Source organism: Lepidochelys kempii, chromosome 10 (assembly GCF_965140265.1).
Source record: "Lepidochelys kempii isolate rLepKem1 chromosome 10, rLepKem1.hap2, whole genome shotgun sequence".
In the NCBI taxonomy this organism is placed as follows: Eukaryota; Metazoa; Chordata; order Testudines; family Cheloniidae; genus Lepidochelys; species Lepidochelys kempii.
This window is the reverse complement of record NC_133265.1, coordinates 70,293,788-70,315,458: the sequence shown is the minus strand read 5'-3', so window position 1 is coordinate 70,315,458 and position 21,671 is coordinate 70,293,788. Positions and strand designations below refer to the sequence as shown.

Sequence of the window (21,671 nt, the reverse complement as noted above, 5' to 3'; positions counted from 1 at the left end):
GTACAGGGCACCCATAACAATACTTAGCACTCTTCAGCCACACCTTTCAAAATGCTGGCGAAAGGAAAGGCTGTATTTCACAAATAGGGCAGCTGAGGTAGAGATGAAGTGACTCGCTTAATGTTGATAAATAGTATAGTCAATTGTTTGACAACACTTTGGTTTGTTATGAAATATACGCAAGAAACCAAATAACAAATGTCAGGCAAGTTCATTGCTATAAGCCAATAATAATATAGTACAGGAAAATGGTCTCTGGAAATCTGTCTCAGGCCACATTCGCCTTATGCAGAAGGTATGCTCCCAAAGTTATACATTTCAGCTGGTAGTATTTATAGGATGATTTTACAAGTTACATATTTCCTTACAAGTCATTAAAATTCAGCCCATCAGTTTGTCCCAGTTCCTTAACTTGTTTTGTTCCTTTCTGTATCTTTGTTTTGGATACTAGAATGTCAGGTGCTGGTCCATGAAGATATCTTCTAGGTTTGTACCAGGGTAGAACAATCATACACAGTAGAACCTCAGAGTTATGAACTGACCAGTCAACCACACACCTCATTTGGAACTCGAAGTACACAATCTGGCAACATCAGAGACAAAAAAAATAAAAAATAAAAAGCAAATACAGTACAGTTCTGTGTTTAAGTATAAACTACTAAAAAAAAATAAAAGGAAAGCAGCATTTTTCCTCTTCATAGTAAAGTTTCACAGCTGTATTAAGTCACTGTTCAGTTGTAAACTTTTGAAAGAACAACCATAAGGTTTTGTTCAGAGTTACAAACTTTTCAGTTACTAACAACCTCCATTCTGTCTTCTTCCTTTGGGATATTCCAATACTGACCTATGAGAATAACTCCCGACCTGTTACTATGGTAAAATACTCCTATGTCCTAATCCTGACAGCTTTCTTATCTACTTTAGCCAAAGTAAGCTTTGGCTAATGCAAGGTGTTATGGGATATGTAGCATAAGTGAACAGGATTATAGTAAAGGTATAGGCCAGTTTAGGCTATATAACTGCTGTATTACTGTGCTTAATGTATACTAGTATATATGGTGCAGATAACACATTATTAATGAGTTTTAGACACGTGTGCTATCCAGCCTATATTGGTCGTCACTTGTGGTCACGGCAGGTGAGTAGCAGAGCCCAAAACAAAAACGCAGGTCTCCTGACTCCCAATCCTGTGTGCTAATCACGAGATCAGCCTTCACCTTAAATAAAGGACTGTGTCTCAAATGTAGAATATATATATCGGGACTAGAACACGTGTTGTCTGAGCTTTGTTGAAGTCAGCCTCTCCCTCCCCATTTGGAAATAATTAAATGAAGTTTGAATTTGGACATGACCGTGGGGGATGGGCAGATGGTTAGTGATCAAAATGTGGCATTTGAAAGACTCTTTAATCTGGTATTGAAGATTCCTCCAGCTGCTGAGGATGATGTCACAGTCACTCCAGACTGCAGCAGGCAGGTCATTCTTCCCGGAGAGCAACATATGTGAACTTGAGCACAAATGCTATTCTCTGCGGGCACTCTCCTGTCTGAATCCAAAGGGGAATGTATGCTCTGGTGGCACTGCTAAAGCAACCATTCTTCACAAATCATTAAAGGATACTGTTCCTGAAAACTGGAAGCTCTTCTGTTCAACTAGCAAATGGGGAAGTAATATTCCTGGATCTGTAGGATAGGACAAGACTTTTATGGCCCATCCATAAATACTATTAGCAAATATCTCCATGGCCAGAGATGGGACACTAGAGCGGGAGGACGCCTGAGTTACTACAGAGAATTCTTTCCCAGGTGTGTATCTGGTGGGTCTTGCCTATGTGCTCAGGGTCTAACTGGTCACCATATTTGAGTTGGGAAGGAATTTGCCTCCAGGATCAGATTGGCAGAGACCCTGAGGTTGTTTTTTCTGTTTTGGTCAGTTGCTGGTTTGAACTAGAATACAGTAGAACCTCAGAGTTATGAACACCAGAATTACGAACTGACCTGTCAACCACACGCCTCATTGGGAACTGGCAGTACGCAATCAGGCAGCGGCAGAGACCAAAAAAAAAAAAAGGCAAATACAGTACAGTATTGTGTTTAAATGTAAACTACTAAAAAAAGGGGGAAAGCAACATTTTTCTTCTGCATAGTAAAGTTTCAAAGCTGTATTTAGTCAATGTTCAGTTGTAAACTTTTGAAAGAACAACCATAACATTTTGTTCAGAGTTACGAACAACCTCCATTCCCGAGGTGTTCGTAACTCCGAGGTTCTACTGTAAATGGATCTCTGTAACTTCAAATCTCTAAATTAAGATTTGAAGACTTCAGTCATTCAGCCAGATATTATGGGCTTAGTAGAGGAGTGGGTGGGTCAGGCTCTGTGGCCTGCAATGTGCAGGAGGTAAGCCTAGATGATCATGATGGTCCCTTTTTACCTTAAAGCCCATGAGTCTGAGAACTTTCTGTAGCAAGTGTTCGAGTGTATGTTCTAAACCTTAAGGCTTGAGTCCGAAGAGAGCTCCATCTTCTAGATAAATACACTTGAGTTCAGGAAAATTAAATCTTTTGGGGGGATAGACGTAGGACACCTCTTATCAAAGCATCATTTTGTGTCCCGTCTTGTTGGGATATTGAACAAGCAACTCAATCTATCTGCTCCGTTAGGTACAACTCCAGAGTTATTGGTCATAGTCCCATAAGATTTTTAGTTATGTGACAAGCTTGTAACTTCCATCTTCTAAGTGATGTCTCTATCTTCAGTGGAAGGAAAGGAGATGATCCTTTCCTTCATTCAGATCTAATCAAGTACAAAATGAATTCAGTCTTGCTATTTCTGAAATGCTGGGTATAGCAAGATGCCCTACTCCAAACACAGTACTAGCTGAAACTGACCTTGGGATCCTTTGTGCTGAAAGGTTTCCTAGTGGGGTTAGTCTGTTCCCCTGCATTATGGGTAGCATCTAGGGCTGTTTCTGTCTATGGGAAAACTTCTACAGTGACATGTTGGCCTCCATGCCCTGCACTTTGGCATGAATCTAGGTGGACAGTTGCACCCTCATACGATAGCGTGCTAAAGTATTGTATGTTCCCCAGCATGTGTGTTGCAAGGATGCTCCACCCAGCTGCTCTCTGGTACAGTCGTGCCCATTACTTCTAAAGAAGTAGTGAAGTCTCTGACCAGCAGCATAACTGAGCTTGAGGTAACCAGGATTCCTCTACCCTCTGGAGAGTTTCTCTTCTGAAACCAGTGTTGGAAGGCACACAAGCGTCTAGTGTACTTGCTGTAGCTGTGTGAAAGCTGGAGAGGGGTCTAGCACTCCGTTTAAAACATTACTTTGAACTCGGCCTTCCTCACAGGTTGCACCTGGGAATTTGGAGCCATGGTTAACTACATCAAGAAGACCTTCCCTCTGACCCAGCTGGTTGTGGTGGGCTTCAGCCTGGGTGGCAACATTGTGTGCAAGTACCTAGGAGAGACCCAGGCCAACCAGGAGAGAGTACTGTGCTGCGTCAGTGTTTGCCAAGGATACAGCGCGCTAAGGTAAGTCCACACGGCTTCCTGTGGAAGTACAGTGCTGGCAGCTGGGACACAAGCTGCTCCCTGCCCTGCCAGCGTGCATCACCCTGACCTCTATGGGTGATATACTCTGGACTCACTAAATGCTGCCTTCTCCTTCTGTGGAGAGAGACTTGACCTCTCCGCCTTCCAGTCTCTCCTGGAGTGACCCATCAGCCACATGGCTTGGGCTGTATGGTTGTTTATTGAGGAGACTCCAGGTTCACAAGCAACAACATTTCTGACTAGCCTGACCAATAGGAGCAGCAAGTATCTTGGGATTCATAATGGTCCCTTCTGGCTTTAATCTGTGATTTAGTCAGACTGGCAAAACAAGATGTGGTCTTCCAAATGGAAGCTTTAAGAGCTCCACCTGGTGTTAATAGTAATGTACTACAAGCCCAAGTTTAGATTGAGAGTGGGTGACGGTGAACGACGGCACAAAGTTATGGGCTAAAATGGCATCTCCGTGACCATTCAGTGTTTGTCTCATAATTGGGAACCAAGCACTGGGCAAGAGTCAATTTTGCTGGTCAGAGCCGCTCCACTGGAGAGAACACTAAACTCACATTTGCTTAGTGATTCCTGGCCCCACAAAGACTGCCAGAACTGACTCTTGCCCTCTGTGCCAGTTACCATGGCCTTCTAGTACAGAGCTCCTCTAGTAATGCAGTGTTCTCTGGAAGCTGGTAAGATTTCTCTTGTCACACAGTAAGACGAATAATTACTGACTCTGTCTCCATCTCGGCGGGAGGAGGATGAGCAACAGTGATCTTGCTGGTGCAAAAATGACTGTTCCCTACACTAAAGGATCAGCATAGCAAAGAGAACTTCAGCCCAGCCAAGAAACCTCGATACTTTGGGTTCACTACTCTGACTGCATGCATAATAATGCTGGTTTTGGTTAGGAAATAGTTACCTCAGTATTCAACCAAGTTTAGGGAAGAGTGCTCATGCAGTTAAACCCCTGTTTTTAACCTTGGGCTGCAGAAGCTTTTTAACAGTATTAAAACATTGCCCAAAGCTGGAATACAGCAATTTTAAACAAATGACCAATTCGTATTGGTCATACCTGGTGTGAGTCTCAGACTTCAGGTCATACCTGGTGTGAGTCCTAAGAAAGTGTGGGGCCTCCAATAAATGTTTACCCGCTTCCTAGTCAGAAAGGATTTCAGTGTGCTAGGGAGATGTCTGGAGTGTTGTGTGGGTTCGAGACCAGAAGATCAGTGCTCTTGGTTTACTGTGATGGCAGCAGCATAGCTGTGGAGGCTGGCTGTATAAAGGGCTTGCAAGTGCTGTTTTGCGCTCTAGTCCTTCCTTTTTTTGTCTATTAAAATGCATGCTAAATTTCCATACTTGAAGCCAAAACGCCTGCTCAGAGTAGCTCTGTTCCCTGTGTGCTGGTGTTAGTAATATTCCCCTGAAGCTCTGGCAGATCGGCAGTCTACGACAGGACCTGTTAGCATGATATTGGACTCTGAGTTGTTTCATTGTGAAGTACCATCTGTTTCCTCGAGTGCTCCTTGCAATGCAGAAAACTAGCTGCTTGTTGAGCTCATGACTCCCTCTGCTGGCCGAGCTTGTTTTAGCAAATCTACATTTATAGAACTTCTGTGCGTTACTGTTCTTTTGGCAAGAGGGCTTTTCAAATAAGTCTCCCTACCTAACCTCCCTTGCTGTTTTTAAATGTTCATTAGCCACATAGCTGGTTGAAAGAGGGCTATTAAGAAAACTCCCTTAGAAGGAAGGTAGGGTGTATGTTTGTATTGGGACACATGTCCATAGACCATTTCAGTCACTAGTGAACAGTATGTGGGTATGGGAGGGTGCAAAACGCCTCCAGTCTTAACTGCTAAGCATTACTCTCCCCCAGACCTGACCTGATTGGCCTCTTACATCAAGTCTGTATGTAAGCCCTGAGTACTGATGGTATAGATGGCTGGTCAGTCTAGATGGAGATCCCTTTCTTTTGTTGTACTGCCTCTAAGACAAATTCTAAGGCAGTTGGTTGATAGTAGAGAGAGACCGAGGTAAGACAAGGTAAAGGAGATTTGGACTCTGTTGGGAAAGCCATTCAGATGTTGGGTGCTGCAGGGCAGGCTCTCCAGGGTTTCAACGGTGAGAAGAGGCTGCAGAGAGGAAAGTAGATAAAGGCCTTGTTTTCATCAGTTAACTTACATGGGGGAATTCAACCCCTAAGGCTAAAAGATGACATGCTTCTCTATTATGAAATCTCTGATATCTGTGTAGGCTTGGTTCTGCTGTTGAGTTTGCTCTCGACAACGTGGCCTTGCTTCTTGACCATGTGGAATGTGACATTCAGTGTGAGCTGTAGGCTGTGGCATTCCCATGCCCATGAAACCTGCACAGATCATTAAATACAGGAAATTGTTTCATTTTGCTCTCTGCTCAGGCTCTTTATAGCATAAGGCCTGCTGTCCAAAGCAGCAACTATGGAAAAGTGTGATAGCTCTAACAATTAACCTGGATTTAAATGACATTAAAGATTGAGTTGCCTGCAAAGAGTTTTCCAATGAAATGTTGTCTCTCTTTCCACAAGTATATGGCAGATATATCCTGGCTAGACATGGAGATAAGGAAGTCTTGAAGCTAAATCCCATTCTTGCATTAAGCCCTGGTGTGTATTGTGCCATGAACAAATGTAGCTTATTCATTAACTCACTCTCTGCTAGGGATTTTATAGCCTTTGGCTTGAACCTAGGAAGTCCTGATAAATCCCTCTGTTCTGTGAATTCCCATGGTGTTAATGTTTAAACTCCTGAAGTAGTCCGTATTGAACCTCACCCCAACCATTCTTGGATTGCTAAGTAAATAAGAGGGACTGTATATTTCTTCATTACTCTGTAATGGGGTTCACAGTAATAGAAATAACCTGCTTATGACCCTTGCGTAGCAAAGGGAAACATTTGGTTCCGGAAGAGCTCACATAATTTGGCTGATGTTAATAATTCTGTGTGACTGGCAATATGTTAATTTAGTAAGCTATGAAATGGAGTTCTGACCAGTCAGTACAGTTACACCAGTTCAGAATGTAGCCATTTCAGGTACTTCATTTATCCCTGTGTCCTCCAGCCAATTTTTGTGGGTTGTGGAGGTCGACTTCCTATTTTAAACACTTCACAACCTTGTTGCAGCGCAGAAGAGCTGCACAAACAAGCAAAACTGACCTACAGAGGAAACATCCGAACTTGACAGTGCATAAAGTACTATGAAATGCAGTACCTAACAAAATAGTGAAACATTAAATCTCTTTCCTGTGTACTCTTCATATGTCATGGTTGTTACAAGGTAGATAGATTGGCTAAATGCAAAGTCTGACTTAAGTTGAGTGTCCCTTTAAACCTCTTCACATCAATGTCTAAAGCTGCCCTGAGATGCAGGACGCTTCAGTGATGGTATAGTAGGTGACTAGCTGTTGCCTAGTGAGTCTGTGTAAACATCTCTTCTGACATTTACCAAATTCTTCCATCGGAGATTAAGCCAATTCCTATCAGAGATTAAGCCTTTGGTGGGAAAGCCTATTTACATAACACCTTGTTATAGTGGCCTGGAGACCTGGTTTATTGCTCTGTTCCACCAAGATGTACACAGTTGCTACCTGCTTTGATTTGTTGACTTATGCTTGTGTTTAGGGCACAGGAAACCTTCATGCAGTGGGATCAGTGTCGGAGGTTTTATAACTTCCTCATGGCAGACAACATGAAGAAAATCATCCTCTCTCACAGGTACAGTAGTAGGGTGTCTGCTCTGAATATTTACGTGGGCCAGCCAGCTTCAGCTGCAATAGCAGCACTGAATTAATGTGCAGTTCCATAGGGGATCATCCAAAGGGTAAAATTTAAATTAGAGCGAATCCATACCTAGAAATCTATGAATAAGTTTCAGCTTCCTAGAATGGGAGGATTTTTGCGAATGAAAGGGGAAGGGAAGCTTGCCCCAGCATCTCATTCATTCTTTGTCCTGCCTGTCAGTATAGGCTCCCATATAGTGTGTGTGTGGGGGGGTTCCTTTTCATACATCCTGAGCCTGGCTGCTTATTTCTGCCTTCCAAGGAAGCTCATTGACTGAGCAAATGCAAAATGAGAAGTGCAGTGTTGGTCTGTATTCGCCAGCAGCCTTCCTTCCCTGCTAGATACACTGCTGGTGTCTGTCTGCCAAGGTATTTTGCATGTGTTTCCCTTTCAGCCAGAGACCACCTTATGCTCAAGGACGTAAGGGAGCATCTCTCTGTTGTGCTCTGCCACATACCTGAGCAGAGAGGTAGGATTGCTCTTGATATTAGCTTAGGAGTCATAGCATAGGGGTGTTGCCCTATCAAATGCAATAGCCTGAGTTACAAAACCTAAAAATGCACAGCTAGAAGGAATGCTCCCACGTATTGCTGAAACCTATGTGCTCTCCTTACTCCCATGCCTTTACTGTGGGTGAGCAATAGGTCAGATTGAATGACTAACTCTTATTGGTAGCCCACTCAAATTCATGTTCGTTTCCCCCTGGCCCACTACCACAGCCAAAACTGCTTTGGATACTGATTGGGACATGTTGCCTTCATATGTAGATATCTCCTTGGCTTATTTAAGATGCCCAGAGACACTTGGGAGGTGGGAGAAAATTAAAAAAGCTAACTTATTCATGCCCATTTCAGTTGGCAGAGTTGAAATCTTGTAAGGAAAACTGTCATGTTCCATGCAGTGTGGAGAATCTTTCTGGAGGGAAGGAAACTCTTATCTGTGTGTACAGTGTGTGGGGATCCATATAATTCACCCCAGATAGCCAAATATTTTGACAACTTGACAAAACTCAAAATATATGAAGGGCTGTAATCTCCCCATTAAATGGGTACTCAGTATCGTAACCAGGAGAAACCTGTTGCAGGCTTAAAGGAGGTTTTGTTATCAAAATATTTTGCTTCCATAATAGATCTCTTATGCTCTAGGGCAAGTCCCCAAAACAAACTCCATCTCCACCCTACAGCTGCCTCTTAAAGGGGATAGAAATCCTGCAAGCTTCCTGCTATCTACAGCTTGCAGTCTTTTTTGTTCTGGGGTCTATATGTTTCCTACTTGCCAGAGTAGAGTTTTGCTCTTGTGAAATAACACGTCCTCTCTTGGGTGTAATCTCTGACTAGGACAATGTCCTCAGTGAATAGCTTTCTGTTAAGGTAATGTCCCAAATCACTTTCTCTGTATGAACTAACATTGTCTCCACACTGGTGAGGCAATAGTACCAGATGGGGAAAGAGGTGCTACACCCATGATCTCTAGCACTGTTACCAGAGCCACCCACGTCTTTGGTAAGAAGCCAAAGGACTCTGCCTTTAACTGAAAAAGCCTTTGCTCCAAACACCCCTAGTCCCTGGATATGCTTTGAAAAGTCCTCTCTTTATGCGTCTTTCAAATGCAGTTCTTCCATGTAGCAGAAAAGCATCTTTTGTCCCGGAGAGGGCCGTTAAGTTCTCAACTTACCTCCCTGTGCAGTCAGGCCAAAACTAACAAGCTATGCTCATTCATAAGTAAATCCTCATGGATGGGGGCTATAGTCCTCATTTGCTCGTATCAGCAATGGCAGATGCAAGCTTCTCTGGGTTGTCTGAGCAGAACAGGGCCTAGCTGCTTTTGTGTGATTACTGTATTTTCTGCTGCTGTGTGTTTCAGGCAAGTCCTGTTTGGAGATAGCGTTAAGCAGCCCCAAACCCTGGTCGACTCAGACCTGAGCAGACTCTACACAGCAACATCCCTCATGCAGATCGATGACACCATCATGAGGTATGACGGGAAGCATTTGCTGTAGCCCATCTTTTCTAATTTTCACTGATGTTGCCCTATTACTTACTTGCTGCTAGGTGGGTAGAAAGCTCCTGAAATTTGCTACCATGAACAACTTTGTTAAAATGTTGACTAACCCCCCAGTCTTTGCCAGCTTCTGATCCAGCATTTGACAAGCTCTCTGCTACTTTCTTTTGTAAGAATCAAGCATCCAAAGCTGCAGTCAGGGTCAGAGTCCCATTTTCCTGGGTGCAGTACAAAACCCAGGAAGACCGTCCCTGCCTAAAAGAGTCTAGAAGGATGAGAACCGGTGGGGCCTGAGCCATAAAGTGGTTGGGGAGGTGGTAGGCACGTGCTGGCTCCTACCAAATTATATTTAACCCTTGTGTTACATTCGATTGTGCATTTAAAACACACATACACCTCCTACCTTTACCACCTGCCTGTTCTCATTTTAGCAGACCTTATGGTTGGCTTATTTTAAACCTTGCTGCATTAATAGAGGTGACTTCAGCTCTTCGCTTTTATTGTTTAATATTAAACACCAGCCTTTTCTTGCCTCTTGCTTTTTAAGTATTCTAGCACTAATTCAGTCTATTTTCCAATGGCTTCATATTCTCCTTCTCCAGAGTCTCCCTTAAGACCAGGCATTGGCATCCACCTGCAAACACTGTAGCCACAAAATAATAACCCAAAGTCAACAGGTGGTAAAGCCAGCAGAGCTGCTAAGGGACTGAAGGTGTTTCCCTCTGCTGCTCCTGGGGAGACCTGGGCTTTGTAAGCTGCTCCCAAGCGAAGGGGATTCCTGTCCTATGTGCCCAGCAGGAAGTGAGGTTACGGAGATCCTGCTACCCTGTAGTCTTTCAGGAATGCGGCAGGGAAGGAGCAGGTCTCCCTAGTTGGGGCCTGCAGCTTGGCTGTGGCTTTTATGAAGTGAGAAGGAGGTAGTGGGACTGAATTGGACTCCAGCAGAAAAATGAGTATTTACCTTCTTCAGAAGTCTTATAACTGCCATGAGTTTCAGCTCCTAGGATGGGCCCTTCAGCAACTGCATTTTAAGGGTTCATAAGTAGCTGAAGATGAGATCCAGCAAGGCGTTTTGAGTAGGCCTACTAAAAGGGAGTTGTTAACGTAACCAACCTTAATCACTCCTCCAGTCCTCTCTCTGTCAAGATTGCAGATAACCAGGAAGGATGCTTTGCAAGACCTTAGGTGTGGCTAGGCTTTCTCATCCATGTCCTGCTCAACAGACACAAGTTAATGGTGTTTAATTTGCCATCTGTCATGCCTCTGGCTTGCTACTGTGCCGCACTTGCTCTGCTCTCTCTCAGTGCTTTGGGGAACGGTTCACTCAGTTGGCAGGTTCTGTGCTGCCCCCTCCCTCCACTGGTCATGCTCTTGCGAAGAACTCTTTGGCAGAAGAGAATGCAGCATTTCATCTGTTGTGCTGTGTTGACGTTGGGAATTTACACTGAGATGGGCCTGAACAGATGGTCTCTATTAAACCACTGGAAGGAGGTCACACTGGGCAGCTCATGGCTTCTGCCGATGAAGTGGACTAATTCAAAAATGGCAGTTGCTCAATACTGAGAGTACGTGTTCTTGCCTTACAGTTCTTTGTTGTTGTTTTTTCCTCAGGAAGTTTCATGGTTACAGTTCCCTGAAAGAATATTATGAAAAGGAGAGTTGTCTGCATTACTTACACAGGGTGAGCTACCACGGTGGAGGTGGTTGTTATGCTTTCATTTTGCTCTTGGGAATGAAGAGGAATGTTCATTGGTTTCTGCATCACTGGTACCTAGATGTCATATCTCATTACTCCACAAGGTGTACAGTATGTCAGGGCTTGGAGTTCTAAGGAATCTAATGAGAGTTAAGCACCAAAATCCCATTGACATTCAGTGAGTTAAGTGCCCAACTCCTTTTAAGCTTCTTTGAGAATCCTAGCCCTGATCTTCATCTGGGACTTCACTGATGCTCCCCTCAAACCAAAGAACCTCTCGGTCTTGGAAACCGAGAGGCATCTGTTTTACCCCAAATTCAGGCCTTCTAGCTTATATTACATGAAGCCAAATTGTGAGCCCCTCAGCGTAGAATTCTGTATTGGTGGTAGCAACACAGTGTTCTGAGCACAAACCCAAACCTAGAGTTAAGCCCTCTTAAAGATATCAAATTAGTATCACTCTGATCTATGCAATTCCAGAAACTTTTAAAATAAATCATTCCACTTTGGAAAGAGGCTCAGACACTGCCTCTCCGGTCAGATGATCAGACGTTGCACAGACCCAGGGCTGCGGAGGCAAAGCTGGGAAATGTACTAGTTATCCCCCTTAAGAGCTGCTGGATCAAAAGATAAAGGTGAATAGGCTACCAGATCTCAGTAAAGCATTAGGGCTTCAAATATCCAAAAGTAAGTTTCTCCATTAGTTGCCTGTTGCACTGAATGTGTGGAGTAAGAGACTGAATCCTCTCAGCTAGCCCTTGGCAACTACTCAGTTACTCCAGCTTCAGGCATTGGGTGAGGTTCTTTCTGTAGCCTTATACAAAGAGCATGTTGTAGTCCAACCTCTGTCCCAAAGGCAAGGGGGTGATAGTTACCAGGAAAGGGTGTCAGAGGAAAGTGCTCAGTTTGGCAATATTTTTTTATGATGGCAGAATCCTATCATGATCATGGCTGACATCTGATCCTCTGATGTCAGCCTCTAATCAAAGACCATGCTTGGGCTGCATGCCACTCTGGCCTGCTTAAGCATCTCTCATTAACGACTGCAGGGAGCCTAGGGAAATTACATTCTTCATATCTCTTGCCCAAACCAACAAGCACAACTGAAGTTTTACTTCTATTCTGTCTCTGCCGGTTTGTGATTGTCCCGTCTCGGATTTCAGCAGTGCATTCCCTTGGGTGCTGTACGTCCCCTTCGGAAGCCAGAGACAAATGTACATTTGATGACCATCTGCCTGGCAGTGATAGCTTAGATTCTCCATTCCAAAAGGAGAATGCAAATGCTCTCAAGTATTGGCCACACTAGATGTGTGCGGAATAACATATGGATCCCGAGTACCAGTCATAAAGAAACTACCCCCAGTGTCACTGTCTGGAACTGCTCTGTTGGCAGGGTGTTACTGGTGTTTGCCCTGTCATACCCAGCTTGTCCTTTAGGCAGTTCAGTTGAACCATACCAAATACTGCAGAGCAGCCCAGCAGTGACAGTCCACCTGGCATCGTTTTGATTGTGTGTGTTGTTACATTCCTGATTGTTGCTGCAGGTGTAGGTTCATCACAAGATGTGGCACTCAGTTGTGGATTCATAGGCGGGTTGTGAGTAGATGCCTTTTGTTGTTAAGAGAATTGAGTTCAAACCAGGAATCTATAACTCACTCGTTCTCCATTTGTTTCCTTTTCCTTCTTTCATGGTGCAGATCTATGTTCCCCTCATGCTGGTTAATGCTGCTGATGACCCTCTGGTACATGACAGTCTGTTATCGATCCCAAGAGCTCTGTCAGGTGAGTTGAATGCATTGCCAAAATTGACTATTGCTTTTGGATTCCCCCTTCATCACATTGTGAATTAACATGTATAGCAAGGTCTGAATGCAGACTACCATAATCTGGGGGATGTGTACTGTGCAACCTAAACTGCTTTTTAAACCACGATTCACTGAGGAGATTCCCAATTTTATTTTGGTAGAACCTAACTAAATACTGTTCAGCTGGCTGTGTAGCCCAAGGGAACTATCAGATTGTTTTCCCAAGAAATGCACGTTCTTGCTACCTCACTGGTGTTAATGTCAGGAAGCAAAATTGGAAATGGTTTAGCTTTAGATTAAATAGTCTCTGCTTTGCAGTGAACTGCTTCCTCACATCTTGGCTCCCCACACAGAATCAGTAAAGCAACAGGGCAAAACCCAGAAGGCTTTGCTAATAGTTCCTATGATGGTGTCTAACTGTTCAGGGCTAAAATTAACCGTCACCTGGGGCAGCAAGTGTAGCACAGTGAAAGTGTCCTGCTTTGTGGCTGTGTGATCTCCCTCCATCTGTTGCTGGGGTCCCAATGAGACTTGGAATGAGAGATCCCAAGAGATCTATTTGCTGTTCCTTGGCCATGAAGAAGGCAAATGACCCTTCAAAGCCTTGGAATGGAAAAGAAAGAGCTAGTTCATGTCTCACTGTTGAACAGAGCACACATCCTAAAGGAGAACAGCAGGGCTTCTTGTTCCAGCACCAATAGCTATAAGGAGAAAACCTAGTCATAAGCGGTGCCCTGAATGAATTATGTCGTGAAGCAGCAGCCGGCAGAAGTGCAGCCAGAGTTCTGCAGTGTGGCCTAAAGCCCTTTTCGTATGGAACTGTGCAGCCCATGGAGCCTATAGGTACCAGCCTGCAACACGCCTGAGTCAAAATGAAGCACTGCACATTGGGACTGCTGGGCTTTATGGGTTGCACATCAGTCCCAGCCTGCAGTGCTTTATCTCAGCTGAAGCGCTTTGCTGGTATTGAGCAGGCTGGTACTTGTCTCCATGAACTTCCCAGCTATATGAAACGGGAGGGCTGCTGTAATATGTTCAATTAATTCAAATCCGTTGTGGCTCTTGTCAGCAAAAAGCTTGCATTCCTCTGCTGTGAAGCAAGTGTGTGTGCTTGCAAAGCCTCCACTGCCCAGATGGAGCACAGACACACCCTAACACATCACGGTGGGTACCATTGTCTGGGATGTTGCAGAGTTCTGCTGTTTAGTTTTTGCAGTTGGCTTCTGAAATCTCATGCTCTTTCTCTTTTAACCTTGCAGAAAAACAGGAGAATGTCATGTTTGTGCTACCGCTGCATGGAGGCCACCTAGGCTTTTTTGAGGGGGCTGTACTCTTTCCTGAGCCCCTCACTTGGATGGATAAGCTTGTAGTGCAGTACACAAATGCCATCTGCCAGTGGGAGAGGAATAAGTCTCAGTGCTCAGATACAGAGCAAGCGGCGTCTGGCCAGGAGTAACTGCCTCAAAGACTCTCTCCGATTTGCTTCACTATATTTCCCTCTTCTGGAACTCTGAATTCCCTCATCTGCTGTTTCAGGTTTCCATCCTCTTTGTGACAGCCTGGGCCTGGGGTTTGGCCACAATGTTTCCTTCTGAAAAGGAGCTACAACAGAGGGTAATAACTGGTTTTGAGCATATTTGTGTCTCCTTTTGGTTTGCAGTGCACTGCTGCATTTGAAGAACTGGCTTGCTGCTTTGGGTTGCTGGTTAGGGCTTGCTGCAGGATTCTCACACTAATGTGATGGCCTACTTAGAAAGTAGAAGTTCCAGTACTGCTGACCATCAGGTTATTCTTCCACTGGTCAAGACTCTTCACGGAGTTGCAGAACTTGTTTAGCTGTGGATGAGTTGTGCTGGGAGTTCAGTTCCTCCTGTCTGGTCATATCTCTCCTAACACTGGGAGAACCCTGTATCAATCAATAGAAACCAGCAGTTCAGTCTGTAAGCCCCTTGGATGTGGCTTGCAGAAAGGGTGAAACCCTTGGTGCAAGGCTGAAGCTGTACTTGTCACTCATCTGACAAGGACCTCTTGCCTTTTCTGGCAGTGCCCATACCAGGATTTAGCTGGGTTAGAAAACACTGAGCAACTTGTCAGAGCTTCAGCTGTCTTGAGGGTGGCAGTGCATTCTGATACTTCTGCATTTCTTTTCTGCTGGGCCTCTGTGTATAGATGAGTTTCACATTGGTCATTCTGTTGGATTTCCTGCTATGTAAACGTTCTCACACCAAGACAAAACAGATAGCCTTCTTGTGATACTTGCCTTTTTTTAATGTAAAGAGTTTTATTTTGTCACTGTATTTTTTTGTGTTTTAACCCAGGCCTTTTTGAAATGGGTTCTGGTAAATGCATTGGAACCACTGATTATCAATCTATGGGGTATATCCAATTTGTGAGAGTATTTCACAGAGAATTAATACACTGTTTCTTAAGGAGTGTTGGGGGGGAGGACATGTCAATATCAATTCTTGCTTCTTCTCTCCCCTTCTTGTATGTGCCAGGGTAGAATGTTCCAAAATCTCTCCCCTGAACTTTCAAAGCAATGAATGGTTTTGTTTTTCAGCCACATGACTTGCCTAGGAGTTGACGGGAACTGGATGTCTCTAGCCCTGCATAGCTTAAATGTTTATCTCTGTATGACTAACTGCCTCCACAGTTATTAGGATCTGGTAAGGCTGTCTATGTCCAGCTGGGCATTAGAGCCCTTCTGGCTCATTAAGTCTTTTCCCCACCCAGGATATCCAAGATCAACTTCAGTTAATGCACAAGGTGAAGTGTGGCAATTTGAAAGTCACTTGCATACCTCCCTCATCTAGGGGCTGATACTGCACTGTTGCTCAGAGGGCTCTTTTAAGATAAACACCCTAGAAGAAAAGCTCCCCCATGACAATCAAGGACCTTAATATAAAAATAGAAACAGTCTGTTGAGACAGTGGAACTTTGTGGTCAAACTTTGCTTTACTTTCAATTCCTTCAATATCATCATCTCATTACTCTGTCCTTGTAACTCCTTTCATCATCCATTTACTTCATCTCTGTTCCTGTCACACTTCCCACACCAATTAGCACTTTATTGCTTTAGCCCTGGTTTTGCGTTCTAGGCACTTTAGTTGAAGCTTAAGGGTAAAAACACCCTGCTGAATTTCAGTCCTGTAACACACTAGTGGAATAAGCTTCCTGGGCCACACGATCTCTGAATTTCAGTAGATTGGAGAGATTTTTGTTTAATAAAGCAATAATTAACTACTGTAGCAAAGGTGCATTATCATATCAGGAAACACACTCCTTTGGTTTGCCTTAGGCCAGCTGCCTTGGCCTGTTTTAACAAACTGTGGTAACCCGTGCATTGTCTTGTTTAGAGAGAGAATTCAGGTTCTGCTGTTGTAGAAGAAGAAGAAATGACCAAGCAAAGTCATGGCAAGATTTGGCCGCTCTTGTGGCTGGCTTAAAGGATGTTTCAGGGCATCAGTTAGCAAGGGCATCCTTAGTTGGTTTTTGTGTCTGTCTTTGGGCTCATCCTCTTGTCCATAACTCATCCACAAATCACCAGACTAATCATACAGGGCATTCTGACTTTGGCTCTGTCCTCACTGAAGTAGCTGTTGTTCTAAATTATGTCCTATGAATTATTTATACCATCTCTCGCTCTTTTAGAAGTTGAATGTAAGCCTCTCTTATTTATACACATTGACATAGATACATGATATAAATGTGTGGGGATGTGGCTCTTTATCTACAATGGGTTTGAACTTCAGAAGTGCTTAAACTCTATAGCCAGCTCTGCAGTTGCTGTTCGTAGGTCACTGGCTAGCCAAGAGACCAGACTGCTCTTCCCACAGTAAGGAGTTCCCTCTACAGATCACCGGGTGCATTCATTCCTCTAAACCCAGCTTAGCTGCAAGTAGGAGTCGTCGTCACTCCCAGGGGAATAGAAGTCATCCTTAGCACCCATCAAACTGTTGAGGCTTCAAAGAGCAGGCAAAACCCAGGTTACATGTTGATGTATTTGAAGCAAGAAATGTTTTTGCTGTTTCCCAAATAGTTGCTTTTTAAACAAAAATAACCTAAATTGTTTTCTCTAATAAAATTATGAACTCTACCCCTTTCCAGTGTAGCTGAGCCCTGAGTTTTCAGCAGTGCTAAACTAAGCCCAGTTATGTAACTCTTCCAACTTTTCTGTAAACGAGTTGTTTGCAGAGTATCAGTTCTCTGAAAGTAAGTGCTGAAGGCTTCCTTCCCCGATAGTGACTTGTAACCATTTTCTGACAGAAATCAAAGGGATCGTTGCTTTGGAGAGGCTTGTTTTGGGTGTTCAATGTCTTTGGCAGCTCTTTAGCTGCTGAGCTCAGGGATGCCATTACCATACGCCTAAGTGTCGTAGAACCTGCCTGAAGGGGAGCTCTGTCTCCTTGGATTCAGTGAGGGAGGCTTTGACTTAGAAAGGCTTTGCTCCATGCTGTTAGTAAGATGATGGCATTTTGGTCTTCTGTTTCCTAAGGCGTGAGGAAGAATGGTGTTGTCTTCATCTCTTCAAACACAGAGAGATAGTCTACTGTAACTAATTGATCTTATTGTGGCAGATGACCAGTCAGTCAGTGACTTCTGTTCTTGCTGAGTACTAAACATAACTCTTCCCCAAATGAAAAGCACATCTGGGGGAATTCCCAAACCAATGGGAGTTGCTGCTTGTCCAGTCAAACTGGGCAGGCAGAGATTCTGTTGTTGGAGAAGCCCAAAGGAGCAGATTTCACTGGGAAAATTCCAGTTCTTTCTTTCACCATTGTTGGCAGCTGAACTTTGCCATTCCCTCTTTCTTTGTGAGCTCATCCTAACTGCAGTGATTCCAAAAGAGAGACACCACATTTCTGTAGAAAGTAAAGCCCCTCCCAGGGTTAGACGGGATGCTACTGTGGAAGATCTCTAAGACTTAAGGAAACTGTTCATGATCAGCATCCATTCCTCTTCAGAGGTAGCACCAGGCAAGAACTCTTCCCTGTCCTGCTCCCTATAGAGATTTCCATAACACTTACTTTTCCACTGCTTCTCTATCTGTCCATACATAGATGCACTACCCTTAGTCTGAGACTTCAGGAGCACTTAGCATCCCCGACATTCTGGTGCAGTTGCTCAGGGTGGGGGATGGAAATGGACCTAAGACTTGGCACTCTTGTCACAAGAGTTCTTGCACCACCATCTGAATTCTCTAAAGCACTTGAAGCAGTTGTGCTTATGTCTGGGGTATGATAAATGTTAGGAGGTGTGGAAGTTAGCTACTCTAGTTTTGGGAGAAAGAGAAGGAGTTGCTTAAGGCTTTTGCCATGGGCTTTAAGGGTCTCATTTGAGTTTTGAGACTTAAGTTCATCCCAACAAGATTTTTGTAGCTAGAAATGTTTAATAAAAACTCCTTTGCCAGTGTGACTTGCTGTGGCTTTGAATGCATGGACCAGGGACCAGTGATGTAAAATTTTAAGAGCTTCCCAGTCTGACTGGAAGCCATATCTTGCAGATAATTTCTTCTGCCTTCCCTCTAGCTAAAAATCTGCACATATGACTGTATTAAGGCTTCTGGAGAGGGGACTTCTGTATTAAACCCTATATCTGGAGGAGACAGTGCACACTGCCATAAGAGGGTCTGCCATTGTACATCAGTCCTAATTTGCTGTCCCCCACGCACTATGCTAGCAGTGATAGTGTGATGTGGGCATATGTGTGCCAGGGACCTTGTTGAGATCATCTTCATAATACCATATGACCGAGATCAGGTTTGAGCTCTTACCTTTTAGAGGTGAAAGTCATGAGTGTGCATTCCAGGCCTATAGAGACTTTTTCTTTTTCCACAACAAGCACCTTCCAAAACAACCACACTAGCCATAGCAAGCATCCAAAGTGTAAGCTTCTGAATACATCCTGAAATAGCCTGATAATGCAAATGGAACAGTGCAGCTCTTCTGTTTAGATCTGCTGTGTGAGATGGGAGCTAACAAGTGGATTTTCCGTATTGATGGTTTCAGATTGAGGAATGGCGGTAGAATGGAATAAAATTCACTAGGGCTCAGCTAACTAGCACTTAGTACCATAAATTTATGCACCCCATCATTGGATATCATTGGCACTTAAAAGCAAATCACCAGAAAGGGTCTCTCCTAGTCAGGTTGCAACCAATTCTCCCTGAACGATTATACTGGTCCAGTCTTCCTTCCACTGCTACCAGGGTGTCTGCAGAGATTTGAACTTTGCAGGTGAGCAGCTGGGACCTGTTCTAAGACTAGAGATTGAGGAACTTGTCTTTACATCAGACCTCCCAGAATCTTTAATAGCCAGTTTCTAATGTTCTCCTTTTGAAGCAGTTGACAGAATTTCCAGATGAGTCTGAACCTGTTGCAGCTGCATTGTGAAGGCACTTGAAAGTCTCCGCAGTCTCCTCCTCAGCACTTCTTGACGCTGATTCTTGTTTTTCGAGAAGTATTTGTTTTGGATTGTGAGCATTGTTAAAACATAGAGTACTGATGTCTCTCAGAACTTGCCTTTAGCCAGCTACTTTTTCTTCATCCATCCTAGTTCTGTCAAGCTTCGTAGAGGACAACCCTTCAGACACCTAGTGCCTTGCCCCTCGTTCCTGCCACTTCTTTCTCAACATAGCTGCATCTTTCAGTAACACATAGCTGCAGTTCTGCTGCTTGTCACTGTTCTCATGCAGAAAGCAAACACCCGACTTTCCTTCTTTGGAGTCAAAGCTAAAAGCAGCCTGTCTAGGGGTGAAATGTCACTGAATGACAGGTGTGTACAGAGCTAAGAAAGAACCTTGGGTTTGGGCAGCCTAAAATTACCTATAGTGTATGTCTTAGGGCTTAAAATTATTACTAAATAAGCAGTAGATTATTTTACAACTGACTTCTGCCTATAGAAGTGGGGACTGACTCTCACAGCTATTGACTAAAATGTAAACTTGTTTCCTTTCTAAAATCCAAAAGATCCCATGTTCTAATGAGCTAACTTCCTCCGTCCACTAGCTTGTTGGCTCTGTAGTGTACAGCAGGAGATGGGCTGTCTCCTTATCCGATACATCAGGAGTGGCATTTGGAGGGTCTATTGCCAAATGTAGTGACACTGGTCACTGGGGAGCAATACAAGGAACCTCCTGGAAATGTTGTGCCTATCTGGGGTTTATTGGTGGTTGTAAATCTCCTTTACAAGAAGCTTAGAAAGGGACCCTGCCTGTGACACTAACTAATCGGAAGGCCGTATGTGTGCATTGCTTTGGTCTTGAGTCAGACACCATGTGTCCTTCCATTGGCAGGTCTGTGTGTTTGGGTGGCGTGCAGTAGCCATAGTGACTCAGAATAGCCATGTTTACTGCAGGGGTCCAAATTCTAGGCAGAAAGCAAATTGCTCTTGGTAGGAGTTTGTTTTTTTTAAAAGGCTATTCAGAACAGAGGTTAGGGTACACCAAAGAGCCTACGAAGGGGTGCCTTGATTGATGCTGGGATCCATGCCCCCTCTTCTGCAAGACATGCTCCTGCTGCTGTGTCCACTCTGTCTCTATCTGGACTTGTTTTCTTCTTTTGGCTGAGGGGGCTGAGGCATGCTGGCACCAGAGCGGAGATCAAATTATCTGGTGTTAATCATCTGGGTTGGGTTGGAAGGGTTGGGTTATCAAGAACTGTACTGTAGTTCATTTGAACATTTGAATCCTTTTAAAAATTTGTTTGTTGGTTAAATCCAAGGGCACAATCACTGTATTAAAGGGCAGCATTTACCACACTGGGGCTGTAAGAGGAGACAACCTTTTCCGAACAAGGCTCCTTCAAGAAGAGTCCCACTCTGCTTCCTCTGTGTGTAGGCTTGTTTTCTCTTCTCACTGCTAACTTCAAGCAGCCTGGTTAGTTCTAACCCTCTTGGGGAGCATCCAGGTTTCTTGAGTCCCATAGTTGGCTGTATAAGTAGGGGCATATACAGCAGTTGTTTTATGTGACTGGCAAGCTTTTGCAGTGCATGTCTTGTCATGCAGAGAACACAGCTACGATCAGAGGAGACAGCACATCATATCAGAGTGATCAGTAGCAGCATGTTTTACCAGAGTGCTAAACGTTCTGGTGGTAGCTGCCAACTGGGAGTCCAAAGAAACATGGCTGATGGGCCAGATTTAGTTCAAAAATGACTATTAAGTCCAAGTAACGTTCTCCCAAAACAGCTGTTCAGCGATTTGTCTTTAGCCCCAGATGTTGGTTCACTACAAACCTGTGTTTCTGTTCATTAAGAAAGCACAATTTTTCAAGAAAAGCCCTTTCCCTTTCTCCCAGGTGTCCCCAAGCAGAGGGGGGTATTCCCTTCAGGAAGCCAGATCTGTACCTGTGCACTCTTTGATTTCTTCCAATGCAGCTGCCTTAGTGGAGTGGTTTGAGTGTAACTTTCTTGATGTCTTTGAACTCTTGCTGTTCAACCGAAATAAAAAAAAAAAAAAATTATGGGAAATTTTGCTTCCGAATAGATTCTCTGGAATCATCACTTCCACATTCCTGATCCTTTTAACTTTAAATGCTGCCCAGAAAAGGCTGTGTTTGTATACTGAGACCTGCCCCCAGCTGCCAGGTTCTGAGTCAGATTCTTGGGAGCTGCCAGCTCCTGGGGAGAAGATTTGCAACTAGCAATGCAATTTTTCTATATCTGCTGACATTTACCTTTTAAAAAATTATAAAATGTGTCCTTGATTTTTTTTTCTTGTGTTTATTTTTTTTTTGTTCTTTATTCTGTGTGATGTTAATTGAGGTCATTGCAAAACAATGTAATTTTGTTATCTTTGATTCAATT

At 43.9% G+C, this 21,671-nt stretch overlaps 1 protein-coding gene across 4 annotated transcripts in view; it reads left to right on the top strand.

Annotated features, from left to right (window-relative positions):
* ABHD2 (abhydrolase domain containing 2, acylglycerol lipase) overlaps positions 1-21,063 on the top strand; it is a 59,635-nt gene extending 38,572 nt beyond the window's left edge. For all 4 annotated transcript variants that reach the window (XM_073304157.1, XM_073304158.1, XM_073304159.1 and 1 more), the window contains 6 exons: positions 3,354-3,537; positions 7,206-7,298; positions 9,228-9,338; positions 10,977-11,046; positions 12,759-12,843; positions 14,126-21,063. In XM_073304157.1, the coding sequence (XP_073160258.1) occupies positions 3,354-3,537; positions 7,206-7,298; positions 9,228-9,338; positions 10,977-11,046; positions 12,759-12,843; positions 14,126-14,322 (740 nt within the window). In that variant the 3' untranslated portion in view covers positions 14,323-21,063. The remainder of the gene's footprint in view (positions 1-3,353; positions 3,538-7,205; positions 7,299-9,227; positions 9,339-10,976; positions 11,047-12,758; positions 12,844-14,125) is intronic.
* The last annotated feature ends 608 nt before the right edge of the window (positions 21,064-21,671 follow it).